At 34.9% G+C, this 15632-nt stretch overlaps 1 protein-coding gene across 6 annotated transcripts in view; it reads right to left on the bottom strand.

The window, feature by feature from the left end:
- Positions 1 to 15632, bottom strand: part of SCLT1 (sodium channel and clathrin linker 1) — a 249657-nt gene that overhangs the window by 120013 nt on the left and 114012 nt on the right. For all 6 annotated transcript variants that reach the window (XR_002346423.1, XM_021100692.1, XM_013989334.2 and 3 more), the window contains 3 exons: positions 12475 to 12597; positions 10767 to 10832; positions 6031 to 6101 (listed from right to left, as the gene is read on the bottom strand). Coding sequence is in view for 5 of the 6 variants with exons in the window: in XM_021100692.1 (XP_020956351.1) it covers positions 6031 to 6101; positions 10767 to 10832; positions 12475 to 12597 (260 nt within the window). In the remaining variant the exon portion in view is untranslated. The remainder of the gene's footprint in view (positions 1 to 6030; positions 6102 to 10766; positions 10833 to 12474; positions 12598 to 15632) is intronic.

The following is a 15632-nucleotide window of genomic DNA, read 5'->3' as shown; positions in this document are numbered from 1 at the left end:
GATGAGAATACAATCATAGTAGGAGACCTTAATACCCCCCTCACATCAATGGACAGATCCTCTAGACAGAAAACCAATAAAGCAACAGAGATCCTAAAGGAAACAATAGAAAAGTTAGACTTAATTGATATCTTCAGGACACTACATCCAAAAAAAGCAGAATACACATTCTTCTCAAATGCTCATGGAACATTCTCAAGAATCAACCACATATTGGGACACAAAGCAAATCTCAATAAATTTAGGAGCGTAGAAATTATCTCAAGTATCTTCTCTGACCACAATGCCATGAAATTAGAAACCAACCATGGGAAAAGGAAAGAGAAAAAACCTACTACGTGGAGACTAAACAACATGCTACTAAAAAACCAATGGGTCAATGAGGAAATCAAGAAGGAAATTAAAAACTACCTTGAAACAAATGATAATGAAGACACAACCTCTCCAAATCTATGGGATGCTGCGAAAGCAGTGCTCAGAGGGAAATTTATAGCAATACAGGCCTTTCTCAAAAAAGAAGAAAGATCCCAAATGGACAACTTATCCCTCCACCTAAACGAATTAGAAAAAGAAGAACAAAAAAGTCCTAAAGTCAGCAGAAGGAAGGAAATTATAAAGATCAAAGAAGAAATCAATAAAATAGAGACTCAAAAAACAATAGAGAAAATTAATAAAACCAAGAGCTGGTTCTTTGAAAAGGTGAACAAAATTGACAAACCCCTGGCCAGACTCACTAAAAAGAGGAGAGAAAGAACCCAAATCACCAAAATTATAAATGAAAAAGGAGAAATCACAACGGATACAGCAGAAATACAAAAAACCATAAGAGAATACTATGAACAACTATACGGCAACAAGTTTGACAATCTGGAAGAAATGGACAATTTTCTAGAATCTTACAGCCTGCCAAAACTGAATCAAGTAGAAACAGACCAACTGTAAAGACCGATCACTAGAAATGAAATTGATGAGGTCATAAAATCACTCCCTACAAATAAAAGTCCACGACCAGATGGCTTCACAGGTGAATTCTATCAAACATATAAAGAGGAATTGGTGCCCATCCTCCTCAAACTCTTTCAAAAGGTTGAAGAAGAAGGAATACTCCCAAAGACATTCTATGATGCCACCATCACCCTCATTCCAAAACCAGACAGAGATACCACCAAAAAAGAAAACTATCGGCCAATATCATTGATGAAAATAGATGCAAAAATTCTCAACAAAATCTTAGCCAACCGAATCCAACAACATACCAAAAAAATTATACACCATGACCAGGTTGGGTTCATCCCAGGTTCACAAGGATGGTTCAACATACACAAATCAATCAGCATCATACACCACATTAACAAAAAAAAAAGTCAAAAATCATATGATCATCTCAATAGACACAGAAAAAGCATCTGACAAAGTCCAACATCCATTCATGATCAAGACCCTCGCCAAAGTGGGTACAGAGGGAACATTCCTGAATATGATCAAAGCCATTTATGATAAACCCACAGCAAATATAATCCTCAATGGGGAAAAACTGAAAGCCTTCTCACTCAAATCTGGAACAAGACAGGGATGCCCACTCTCACCACTGCTCTTCAACATAGTTTTGGAAGTCCTAGCCACAGCAATTAGACAAACAAAAGAAATAAAAGGCATCCATATAGGAAGAGAAGAGATCAAACTGTCACTGTATGCAGATGACATGATACTATACATAGAAAACCCTAAGGACTCAACCCCAAAACTCCTTGAACTGATTAATAAATTCAGCAAAGTAGCAGGATATAAGATTAACATTCAGAAATCAGTCGCATTTCTGTATACCAGCAATGAAATATTAGAAAAGGAATACAAAAATACGATACCTTTTAAAATTGCACCTCACAAAATCAAACACCTCGGAATACACCTGACCAAGGAGGTGAAGGACCTGTATGCCAAGAACTATAAAACTTTAACCAAAGAAATCAAAGAAGATGTAAAGAAATGGAAAGATATTCCATGTTCCTGGATTGGAAAAATCAATATTATAAAAATGGCCATACTACCCAAAGCAATCTACAGATTCAATGCAATCCCTATTAAATTACCCATGACATTTTTCACAGAACTAGAACAAACAATCCAAACATTTATATGGAACCGCAAAAGACCCAGAATCGCCAAAGCAATCCTGAGAAACAAAAACCAAGCAGGAGGCATAACTCTCCCAGACTTCAAGAAATACTACAAAGCCACAGTCATCAAAACAGTGTGGTACTGGTACCAAAACAGACAGACAGACCAATGCAACAGAATAGAGAATCCGGAAATAAACCCTGACACCTATGGTCAATTCATCTTTGACAAGGGAGGCAAGAACATAAAATGCGAAAAAGAAAGTCTATTCAGCAAGCATTGCTGGGAATCCTGGACAGCTGCATGCAAAGCAATTGAACTAGAACACACCCTCACACCATGCACAAAAATAAACTCCAAATGGCTGAAAGACTTAATTATACGACAGGACACCATCAAACTCCTAGAAGAAAACATAGGCAAAACACTCTCTGACATCAACATCATGAATATTTTCTTAGGTCAGTCTCCCAAAGCAACAGAAATAAGAGCAAAAATAAACCCATGGGACCTCATCAAACTGAAAAGCTTTTGCACAGCAAAGGAAACCCAAAAGAAAACAAAAAGACAACTTACAGAATGGGAGAAAACAGTTTCAAATGATGCAACTGACAAGGGCTTAATCTCTAGTAGAATATATAAACAACTTATACAACCCAACAGCAAAAAAACCAATCAATCAATGGAAAAATGGGCAAAAGACCTGAATAGACATTTCTCCAAAGAAGATATACAGATGGCCAACAAACACATGAAAAAATGCTCAACATCGCTGATCATAAGAGAAATGCAAATCAAAACTACCATGAGATATCACCTCACACCAGTCAGAATGGCCATCATTAATAAATCCACAAGTAACAAGTGCTGGAGGGGCTGTGGAGAAAAGGGAACCCTCCTGCGCTGTTGGTGGGAATGTCAACTGGTACAGCCACTATGGAGAACAGTTTGGAGATACCTTAGAAACCGATACATAGAACTTCCATATGACCCCGCAATCCCACTCTTGGGCATCTATCTGGCCAAAACTCTACTTAAAAGAGACACATGCACCCGCATGTTCATTGCAGCACTATTCACAATAGCCAGGACATGGAAACAACCCAAATGTCCATCGACAGATGACTGGATTCGGAAGAAGTGGTATATGTACACAATGGAATACTACTCAGCCATAAAAAAAGAATGACATAATGCCATTTGCAGCAACATGGATGGAGCTAGAGAATCTCATCCTGAGTGAAATGAGCCAGAAAGACAAAGGCAAATACCATATGATATCACTTATAACTGGAATCTAATATCCAGCACAAATGAACATCTCCTCAGAAAAGAAAATCATGGACTTGGAGAATAGACTTGTGGCTGCCTGACTGGAGGGGGAGGGAGTGGGAGGGAACGGGAGCTTGGGCTTATCAGACACAACTTAGAATAGATTTACAAGGAGATCCTGCTGAACAGCATTGAGAACTTTGTCTAGATACTCATGTTGCAACAGAAGAAAGGGTGGGGGAAAAAATGTAATTGTAATGTATACATGTAGGGATAACCTGACCCCCTTGCTGTACAGTGGGAAAATTAAAAAAAAAAAAAGATGAAAAGTAAATAACATTGGAAAGTGAATAAGAATTTAACTAATAAATACAGCACAACCATATAATAATATACTAAATAATATTATGGTCCATGATATTGATATGATGTTCATATTACCAATAAGTAAAAAAAACAAGGGTTTTAGAAAGAATGTATATCATCTCATTTTTAACAAAAATATTTAAATACATAAATCTAAGTTATAAACTTAAAGACTTAAATAATGGAACTATATGATTTTCATCTTCCACTTAAGTTGTATAATAAAGAATTTGGTCTTTGTCTAAGTTTCTAGGATGGAGCATGTAAACCCTTGGAATTTCCCAAGTAGAGCAGTATATTTATTATTCATGGTAGGATCTTGGGACCATACCTGAGTTTATGCTAATGAAATACCTCAGAGTAGGTCCTTAGAAAGTTTCAGGATGGGATCAGGTCTATGTTGAGAAGATCAACCATGTAATTAGAAGGTTGAAGCTTTGAGCCTTGCACTACAGGGCTAACTCCTGACCCTCAAGGACTGGGAGAAGTCTGGAGATTAAGTTCAATCAAGTGATCAATGATACATTCAACCAGTCAAAACACTTAAAATTCAGAAGTTTACTTATATAGGGTTTTATTCTATGTTGCGGTCACTACAAAAACATTTAATTTTAACATATATCGTTTATATTTAATAGAAATCATATGCACATAATAAACCCAAATAAAAACTCAAGACACTGAGGCTTAGGTGAGCTCCTTGGTTGGTGAAAATAAGACATGTCAGGAGGATAGTACATACCCTGATTCCATGGGCAGAGGACATGGAAGCTCTGCTTTTGGGACCTTCCTAGATTTCACCCAGTATGTCTATTTGTTCTGGCTAGTTCTGATTTATGTCCTTTATAACAAAATTTCAATCATAAGTATGGTGCTTTTCTGAGTTCTCAGAGTCATTTTAAGATAACTATTGAGCCTGGGCGGGGGATAGTTTGTGGCAACACCATATTTGTATTCAATTGGTCAGAGGTGTGAGTGGCCTGGGGACCCCTGAATTGGGGGCTGATGTTTGAGTTAAGTGTAGTCACACTGGGCACTGTGGTCTTAACCTGTGGAGTCTGTATTAATTTACTGCCAGGATTGTATTGCAATTTGACATACTTTCATACTATCTAAAGTTTTTTTTATAATGGAATTATATTACGTTCGTAATTTAACAAACTATTTTAATTTTGAAAAAGTAGGAATAAGATCTTGCAATTAAATAAATCATTACTATTTTAAACTGCAAAATTAAAAACATTGGAGGAAATAAGAAGGACCACATAAGAGATCACAAGTAAAAATGCTAGGGGAAAAGAAGATAAATTCATTAAATTAAATTTAAAAGCTCATGAAATTAATAAAAATATAAAAAGTGATATATAAAATTTCATAAAGTAAGTTATTTCTTTAAAAAACCAATATATTATTTTGCAGGATACATGACGGTAGGAAAGCAAAATAAATAGCAAGGTTCATTTAACAAACTAATATTTTTGTAAAATATAAATTTACATTACAATTTAAAGGTATTTCGACATGACAGCATTATAGCACAAACCCTTATATGACTATGCTTCTGAATTTTAAATATTATCGAGGAATAAAAAGTAAAAAAAGAATTTTTTTGGTCATTTAGAGCTTTTCCTGTGAAGTGTATAAATGTAATAATTATTAAACAACTGTATACTTACAGTATTAAGTTGCCTGATTTTCTAAAACCCCTTATGGCTGCTTTCTCCTCCCCTTCCATCTCAGTTTCCTCTCCTCCACTGGTGGTCCCTGGTATTACCTCTAAATAAGCTATGTGCTTTGGAAGTCTTAGGGTCTGCTTACGGGAGAATCCAAAGAAAGGTGCGTATAGAAGAATTTTTTAAGGGAACTTATTTTCTTCCATAAGCACTGGTTTTCTCATCATGGAACATGTCCGTGCATATATATTAAAATATATTAAAGTTGTCTCCTGAGCAATAATTCTTTTTTTTTTTTTTTCGGCTGTGCCTGTGGTGTGTGAAAGTTCGTAGGTCAGGGATTGAACCTGGGCCACAACAGTTAACCTGAGCCTGCAGTGACAATGCCAGTTCCTTAACATTCTGTACCACCAGGGAACTCCCCTAATAGTTTTGATTTAGAACTCTTCTTGTCTCAAAAGGTGATATATACAAAAAACTACTAACAAAAACTTTAAACAGACAGAAAAAACACTCACTCAGGGAAAAAATTATGACATCATCACTTCCCTTGATGAAAATAATTATTAACAAAAATAATAAAAGTCATCTTTGAACATACCTAAGTTGTTTTCGGAGTTGCTCAATCTCCACATTTTGTTCAGTTACAGCTCTCAGAAAATGTTGATTAGTCTGCCACAAGAAAAAAAAATTCAATATTAAAATATTTAAAATTATATCTTAAAAGACTAATTAAAGGGTATATAAACAGACAAAAATGAAATGAGTCATAATAATGATTATATTTTTTGATAGTAAATATAACCCTGGCCATTTTTTCCTGCCTTTATTACCTCAGTGGACACCCACTCCACTTCAGACTACCTGCATCCACATTTTTGTGCCTTCTGTTTTTTTTTCCTGGTCTTTTGAGCCTCTTTTGTTCACCTAACAGAAGGTGACAGGTGGTACAAAATTCATGCCCCCAGCCTATGCTGAAAGAACCAAAAAAATGACTGAAGGAAATTGGTATGCAAAAACTCCAAACTCTTGTGCCCCATGGTGGAATAACTCTGAGCCTATTTCTAAATTGACTTCCAGAGTTTATCAGTGGGATTAAGTTTCAGTTAATTTGCTTGATTGTTAAAACCCTTTATTGGCTGCCTTCTCTTCACTTCCTGGTCTGGTTTCTTCAACTTCCCTACTGGTACTCACTGGTATTATCTCTTAAATAAATGACAGTTTGGACTCTTCTCAGGGTCTGCTAAAGCTAAAGTAAGATATTACACAGTCTTCTAAGTCTAAAAAGAAATTTTCTATGGAAATTGATTATCTTCCATAAGTGCTAGTTTTACCATGGTGGCACAAATTCATCATCCTTATCTTTATATGCCATATAGGCAAAGTCATATAAAGTACAGTTACCTATTTTTAAAATCCTTCTTTATTTCCCTGTACTTGGGATGTCCTCAGTCTTCCAGCATTCATCCCTGCATACCCTGTGCGGTCTACTCACTTTGAGGCAAAATTGTTTCACTTCTGCATTTTGATAAAAACTTTAGACACTTTTAAAAATGCACATTTCACTGTATTTAAATACTATATTTGAAGTTTACGTATTCCTAGCTACAACATGAGCCTAATGAAGAGGACCAGCTTCACCCAGAACTCCAAGCATCTAATACATGATTTAGTACATGCTAAGTACTTACACTTTAATGAATGACTTAATTGAGAAATGAAAGAGACCCTGAGGACTGCATCTTCACCTAATGGGAAGTAGACTACTCCAGACTGGAATTTGGTATTTAATTTACAGACCACAATTTAAGAGATAAATTACGGCATGCAGAGAAAAAAGGATATAATAATGAGAGGTAGGTTAAGTTATACCACACCAGAAAAGTCAAAACAAAAACTGGGTGTAACACTGGGCATGGGTCATAAAAGATATACAGTTATATGCAAATTATTGGTGGGTTGAATTGAAAAAGAACTGAGTTTTTCTGTTACTCAAAAGGTAAAATCATGTATCAGTGGGAGGAAATCTGGTAATAGAGATTTCAGCTTTCTAATAATTAGAGTTCAAAGGAACAGGCTCTTTGGGGGAAATGACCAGATCTCTTAACAAGGAATATTCAAAGCAGGGGCTGGAGAATCATCTAACCTGAAAAGCCTTTAACAGAAGGATGCCTACATCATTTGAGGAAATAGATGATCTTAAATATAGTTTCAAATTCTCCAATGAAGTTGTTTCAACAACTTCAGCCCAAACTGACTCACCTCTCTGAATCTTTATGACGTTTATAATGTACCATTAATGTTTTATTATATATAGTCTTGGAACTGGTATAATTAATGCTTGGTTTTTTACTATTTGGAACACCATAAAGGTAGATTATGTAGGGTAATTAGCATAAGTTTAAGTCAGAATTGTGAATTTTAAGAAGCTACATTTGAGAAAAAACACATGTAACTTGCTAACAAGGCTAGCAAGGGCTCAAAAGCTGCATATGAATATGGCTTTATTTTTCTGTATATATGATCACAAAGAAAATTATATACTATATCAAAACCACAGAATGTGGAAATTCATAAAGGTCCAGGGTGTTATCCCTTTCGATCATCTGTTTTAGCACCTTATGCACAGATTATTTTATATGTCATTAATGTTTTTACCAACTAGACAGGGGCTTTGTGGATAGATGCACATTTCTCTTGCCCAACTAGAGAACTTATGACAGTGGAAAGAACTAGTACACAACCGACAAATATTTTTGAGTTACTTTATAGAGATAAGTAAATCTCAAGAAAACTATGATTTCCAGTAAAGACAATCCCTAGGAAATATAAACTTTTAATACATCTATAGTAATAATAAACAAATATAAACTTGTATTTTTATGTACCATTCAGGTCAGGGCATTTTACCTTCTGTATATTACTATACCACATTGGTTATAAAATATTTTATTTATTGTATACTCATCAATTTATTGTACATCTATAGGAACCTATTCCTTTAATGAGCTTATTCATGTAATCAGAAAATTTTTTAATGGAAATTATTTTATTTTGACTCAAACTTCCTCCTACGACCATGCTCTGAATGCTCTTTGAAACTTAGAAAATATTTATCAGCACTTCACTAGCTCCCTTTACATTTAGTAGTGTCTTGTTTACTAACCTTAATGTTTGATACATTAAGAAAAATTCCAAAGTCTTAAAATTTCTCTTGGCCATGTTCCTTTATTTTAACCAACAGGACAGTCTTTTCACTGTTCTTTAGAACACAATGCTTTATCCAACTTGTCAATCCTTAATCACTTTTATTGTATCCAGAGCTTATTAATCTTAGTTTTGGCCTGAAACTATGTCTACCTTACAAATTTTTAAAGTATGTCCTATAAATATTCAAATGTTCTTTCCTATGACTTTTATCAGAATGATTTGGGATTGTAAAATACATGCTCTGTGATATAAAATACTAAAGGATTATATAACCTGAACAATTCTAGAAAAAAAATATTTTTTTGGTCTTTTTTAGGGCTGCACCCATGGCATGTGGAGGTTCTCAGGCTAGGGGTCAAATTGGAGCTACAGCTGCTGGCCTACGCCACAGTCATCAGCTTACGCCACAGCCACTGCAAGGTAGGATTCAAGCCATGTCTGTGACCTACACCACAGCTCATGGCAACACTGGAACCTTAACCCACTGAGCAAGGCCAGGGATTGAACCCACGCCCTCATGGATACTAGTTGGGTTCCTTGACCACTGAGCCATGATGGGAACTCTCAATTCTAGGAAATACTGAAAGAAGGAATAAACAATTATGAACTATTAATGTCACGTAGAAATAGGCTTTCTCTCTTTCTTTCTTTTTTTTTGGTCTTTTTGCCTTTTCTAGGGCTGCTTCTGAGGCATATGGAGGTTCCCAGGCTAGGAGTCGAATCGGAGCTATAGATGCCGGCCTACACTAGAGACACAGCAACGCAAGATCCGAGCCGCGTCTGCGACCTACACCACAGCTCAAGGCAACACCGGATCCTTAACCCACGGAGCAAGGCCTGGGATGGAACCCGCAACCTCATTGTTCCTAGTCGGATTCATTAACCACTGCGCCATGACAGGAACTCTGAAATAGGCTTTCTTAATTATGGAAATCAGTCGCCATTTTATTCTGGAGTACTTTAATATTTTAAAACTCCAATAAGTATATTATTAAAAATTATAAGTGACTAGAAGTTCTGAATATTACAAAAGTAGTATTAAATAGAGAAAAAATTATCTAATAATTTCTTACATGGTAAATGAGAACACAAAATTTTTAAAGTAGAATAAAATTGGATAAACTTACTTCTATGGGCACAACTCCACTTTTAAACAAAGACATTTTCATTAGGTATTAACAAGAATTAGCAGAGTAACTAAGCAAAGTAAAGAAAGGAAAAAGAGGAATTACCTGGAATGTCATAATCCTATTACTCAACAAGGTAAAATAAAATTCCAGGAAGGAAAAGAGAAAAAGAAAAGGAAGAAGGGGGAAAAAAAAGGTAAAGAACAGATTTGGGAAGGCTAATGCTATTTCTTTTGGGAAAAAATTAAAGAGAAATTTATGTACAGCAATTAGGTGACTGATGGTCAATCAACTAATAAATGGTTCTTAATGTCTTACTGTTTCAAAGGATTTGGGTTACTCATTTGTCTAACAGTTCCACTATTCTGATTGTATTCCTAATTGTGCTCTAGAGGAAATACTACGAACAAAGCATGAGTCCTCTCCTTGAGGAGCTCACAGTATAGAATATTCTCAGGAAATTTTACCAAGGACCCTAAGAGGGTTTTCAGGTTAGGTTACTTTTCAGATAGATGATAGCTTTTTTTTTTTTTTTGGTCTTTTTATCTTTTAGGGCTGCACCAGCAGCATTTGGAGGCTCCCAGGCTAGGGGTCTAATCGGAGCTCTAGCTGCCAGCCTATCCCAGAGCCACAGCAACACGGGATCTGAGCTGTTTCTGCGACCTACACCACAGCTCAAGGCAATGCCAGATCCTTAACACACTGAGTGAGGCCAGGGATCGAACCTGCATCCTCATGGATTCTAGTCAGGTTTGTTAACCACTGAGCCACGATGGGAACTCCAGATGTTAGCTTTTGATCTCTAGAAACTACCATGAACTTCATGTTATACTACTGAATGTGAAAGAAAGAGACAAAAAGAAAAGAGCACTGCCTACCTTTTTTAAATTTGAAGTTTTTTTTTCTTATTGATCTGACTTAGCAAAAATAAATATTATTACCATTACAGTGACGACTTCTAGTTTATATAAAAGTGCACTAAATGGATATTTTCACTTACCATTTCCATGTTCTCATTAGTAACATGAAGTTGCTTGGTCAGGTGTTGAAAATTGGTCAGCTGATCCTACAGGAAGAAGATGGGAGGGTACATAAACAGCATTTTGTTTGTAACCCATATTTAAAATTAAACTAAGATCAAAACTAAAATCATTATGGCTAAGTTAATGATACCTGTTGTATTTCTTCTAACAATTATTGTGTGAATTAACAGTTGGAGAAATGAAAAGAGAAATTTTTTTAATGATTACAAAATAAAATAAGGCGGCAATGTAGAAACTAATGTAGCTATTTATGTTTTATGTGAAACAATTATTTCTAGAAATCAATGCATTAGTAGGTAGATATGCTAGAGAGACCTTATCCAATAATGGCAAGCCACATTCAAACCTATTCGAAACCTACAAAATACAAACCGCAAAACAGGAGTTGTAGTGCCTTTCCCCCTTCTTTAAAATTCTCATGGCTTGTATGCCCCACATGCTCTAAATATTTCAATTATCTGTTATGATCAGATTAAACATCGTATGTGCAGGTGACACTAAGTTGAGAGGAGCTTTAATATTTTGAGTAACATAATTCAAGACTGATGGATAATTAAGGAAATAACAACACAGTATTATTTTTAAAGTTTTACACAAAAAACAAAACAATCCCAAAACACCAACCCTAACTGCATAGCTATAGTATAAGAATGATCTTAGGTGGAAATCCCTCCACCAGCAACCTAACGGCTTAGTTGACTGACCTACATGAAGAACACACTTATATTAGAAATGGTTTCTAGATCTCAGAGGTGAAAGTGCTATGGCTCAGTTATTTCCAAACCAGGGAATGTATGGAAAAACCATTTTGTAAACTGTGAAACACTGTTAAGTATTATCATGATCTCTTTAGGTGGAAATTCCCAGTTATAATGATAATAACGGGAACAGTCATAAATTGGAATTTCAAAAATCTATACATGAAAGTTGAAAAGAGGCATGATAACCAACATATTTAAACAGCTGCCTTCTCAAAATCCAGGGGCAAGTGAACAGAATTGGAATTACCCCATAATTTTCAATACCAAGCAGAAAAGAATCAATGGAAAGCTAAGGGAGGCAGATTTTCCAATGGTCTTGTGAGACAGTGAGTTCTTGTCAACAGACATAAAAAGCAAAAAGCTAGATACCCACTTTAAAAGAAGATAAAATGATTCTTGCTTTGAATAGAAAGAAATCCTTAGTAACCATCAAAATCCCTTTCTATTGTAAAATCCTATCTGATTAATTTATGTTAGGCAAACTTTACATCTATTTTAGTAAAAGATCACATTCAAGATTGTTAACATTTTCATTTTATATAGCATTGTTACCATATCTGAGCAGCCTTCTTCACTTTCATGATCTGATGAATAGTTTTTGTCATTTTCAAACAGGTAGAAAATCACAATATAAAAGCTTTCGAGGCCCATTTAAACATAATAATCTTATAGCTGCTTCTTAGCACTAAATACAGCTTTCGATGCTAATCACACTATAAAACGTAATGTACACTAGGCACTGCTGTGATTATCTTATGTGTTCAAAAAATTTCTAAGCATCAAAGATCTATTTATTGCTAACATAAATAACAAGGTAGAGACTGGACATTCTTCTGCAAAAGTGAGTTTCTACAGTATGCAACTTCTCATTAATATAAAGGAAAATCATTAAATATAAGATTACCTTTTGTTTCTGACTTTCAACTACATGAATTTGAGCCTCAGTCATATGTTCCTGGTAAAGTTTCTGTAGTCTATCCAACTCCTGAGAAACAGTCTGCCAGAGTTCCACAGCCTGAGTTTTTTCCTATGAAATAAAAACATTTGAGAACTCATTCAAGTATTAGCAGGTTATTGCATTGTACAAATGAATCATATTCTTTTACAGAACATAAACAAAACTTGTATAAGATGCTATGGTTGTAATATTCTTGATATGTAAGTTGCATTAATAATTATTTAGAGAATAAACTTAAAGATTAAAATTGTTTAGTTTGAAATTTTCTTTTAATTCCGATTTAACAGTTAAAATTAAAATGCTTCAATCAGAGATAGAGATTTAAACCGCTGTCCATGATCCTAAAAAGTGTAAGCTATAGAAATTACTGAAGAAAACTCTCCCTGCTAAAGTACAAGAGGTTTTTATTCTGACTGCCAAAGTAGAAAATTTTTTTTGGTAGAAAATTAGGAAAATGCAGAAAAACATAGAAGAAAATAAAATTACCTGATATTTCTTACCACCTGATAATAAATATTGCTGACATCTGTGATACAATAATTTTTATAAATGTTGGAAGTATTCTTATTTATAAATGTGATTTGGGGGGAGAATTTTGTATTTTTTTTCTTTTAAAAAAATAGGAATCATATAGAGTTCTATTTGTATTGCAGTATTTTCACCTGGCCTTTTATAATGAGAATTTTCTCAAGTCATTAAATATTCTTTCAGTATAGCAATTCTCAAAGAGTGGTATGAGCACCCTTGAAGATAAAATTATGTCCACAATAATATGAAGATACTACTTGCCCTTTTCACTCTTATTCTCACATAAAGTGTACAGTGGATTTTTCCAAAATTTATATAATATACTTTGTGCTGTTGTCACTGCTCTGATGGCTACCAAAATGAACCCTTACGCTCCATTTCTAAAAAGTCTTAGTTTTAATTAGTAATATGATAAATATCACACAAAAATAAAAAGCTCTCTGGAGTTCTCAATAATTTTTTAGCACACTGAAGAAGCGTCCTGAAACCAAAAAGGTTGAGATACTATAAACTAGCATATGGAAAGCATTATTCTCGTGTGTGTGTGTGTGTGTGTGTGTGTGTGTGTGTGTGTGTTTTAAGAGATGAACTTGCGGCACATGGAGGCTCCCAGGCTAGTGGTCAAATCAGAGCTGTAGCTGCTGGCCTACGCCACAGTCACAGCAATGCTAGAGCCAAGCTGCATGGGTGTACACCACAGCTCACAGCAACGCTGGATCCTTAACCCACTGAGCAAGGCCAGGGATTGAACCTGAGTCCTCATGAATAACAGTGAGATTCACTTCCATTGAGCCACCCAGACACTCCACATTATTCTCTTTTTAGAGAAGTGGAAACTGAGGTTCAGGCCATTTCCTTGGAGTCCCTTAGCAAGTTGTTGACAGAGTCAAGAAGAAACTTTCATCTCTTTGTCTTTAAAGCCCAAGATTTTAAAGCTCAGGTTAGAGCTAATCCTCTCTCAGTTTTAGTAAGTAGTTGAGAAGGTGTAGTGAAAAGATAGTCATTTTAGGAACGTAATGAGTATACATTTCAAATAAATGCATGTTTTTAAGTTTTAAGGAAACTATTGCTGTGGTATATAACATGCATTCGGAAACACACAAATCATGAATTTGGACAATGAGCGCACCCATGTAACCAGCACCCAGTTCAAGAAAACATTATTACTAGCACCTAGAAGACAGTTGCCCCTTTCTTTCGGATAATACAATGCTCACAAAATAACCATTTCCCTGACTTCTAAAATCATTGACTAGTTTTGCCTGAAACTTAGGTAGTTTTAGAATCTGGAGACAAAAGCAGAATTTGGAACCAGAAGGCTTAGGTTGAATTTCTAATTCCTGGCTGAATGACCCTGTGCAATTTATTTTATTTCTTTAAGACTGTGTTATTTTCAATAGAATGGCCATAAAATGCCTCATACTTCCAATGATTGCAGTTTCCCAAACTTATCTGATGGTAAGAATCATCTGGACTACTAGTTAGAAAAACCAGATTCTCCTAAGCCAGTGGTTCTCAAAGGACTAGCAGCAATACCTTAGAACCTGTTAGAAATATAAATTATTGAGCTATATTCCAGACTTCCTGAGCCAGAAATTTGGGGGAGGGGGAGACAATTTTTATTTCAATAAGCCCCTAGGTGATTATGATACACACCAAAGTTTGAGAGCCACTGTACTAATACACAATCTATCATTTGGAAACAAATAAAATTTAAGTGACTCCATATTTTCAGAATTTTAAACTACATCCAACTTTTCACTATCAAAATAATACTATAATTAATATATTTATTTATATATTTTATATACACTTTCTTAGGACAGATTCCTAGAATTTATGTGGATGTCATCATCTAATTAATTGGTCAAAGGATCTGAACATTTCTAGGACTCTTATTGCCAAACTGTCCTCCAGAAAGATTTTTATAAACCACAATACTTTAATAGAACAAAATACTCTAAACTGAAAATATTAAGTTAGGTACTTGATATTGTACTAGTGCTATCAGCTTCCAAAGCAATTATACTTGCCCTATACAGAACCTTTGGCACCTAATTTCAATTCTTCTTTATCTTGTTGTTTAGGCATAATGATGATAAAAAGGATAAAAATAGTAGGTAAATTTATGAACTTACATGTGTGCTGGGCATTACCCTATGTGCTTTATGAGGATTTAAAATTTTAATTACCGTAAGAACACCATAAGAATTATAATCTCTCTATGTAAACAAAGAAAGTGAAGCACAAACAAGTTTCTAAAGATCACAGAGCTAGAATGAAGAATGGGGACCAAACTCAAAAGTCTGACCATACTTTTTTTCCCAAAAGCCTGTGTGCTTCACAAAAGTGCCGCCATTCTCCTCTATAGAATCAATACTAAGCATAGTGCCTCATCTGTAATAGATACCTAATAAATATTTGTGTAATAGGTGAAAATATTTGAATAGTCAGTTAAATTCTCTACATTTATTAATTTCATAAAGTATAATAAAGAATTCTCCACTTTCTCTCCATTTTCTGCTATAAATTATATTTTGTTTTTAATCTGTTCACTTTGTATTCACCCAATCTTC

The sequence above is a fragment of the Sus scrofa genome, chromosome 8 (assembly GCF_000003025.6).
Source record: "Sus scrofa isolate TJ Tabasco breed Duroc chromosome 8, Sscrofa11.1, whole genome shotgun sequence".
NCBI classification, from domain to species: domain Eukaryota; kingdom Metazoa; phylum Chordata; class Mammalia; order Artiodactyla; family Suidae; genus Sus; species Sus scrofa.
The sequence above is the reverse complement of the archived record's forward strand: the minus strand, read 5'-3'. Positions and strand labels throughout refer to the sequence as shown.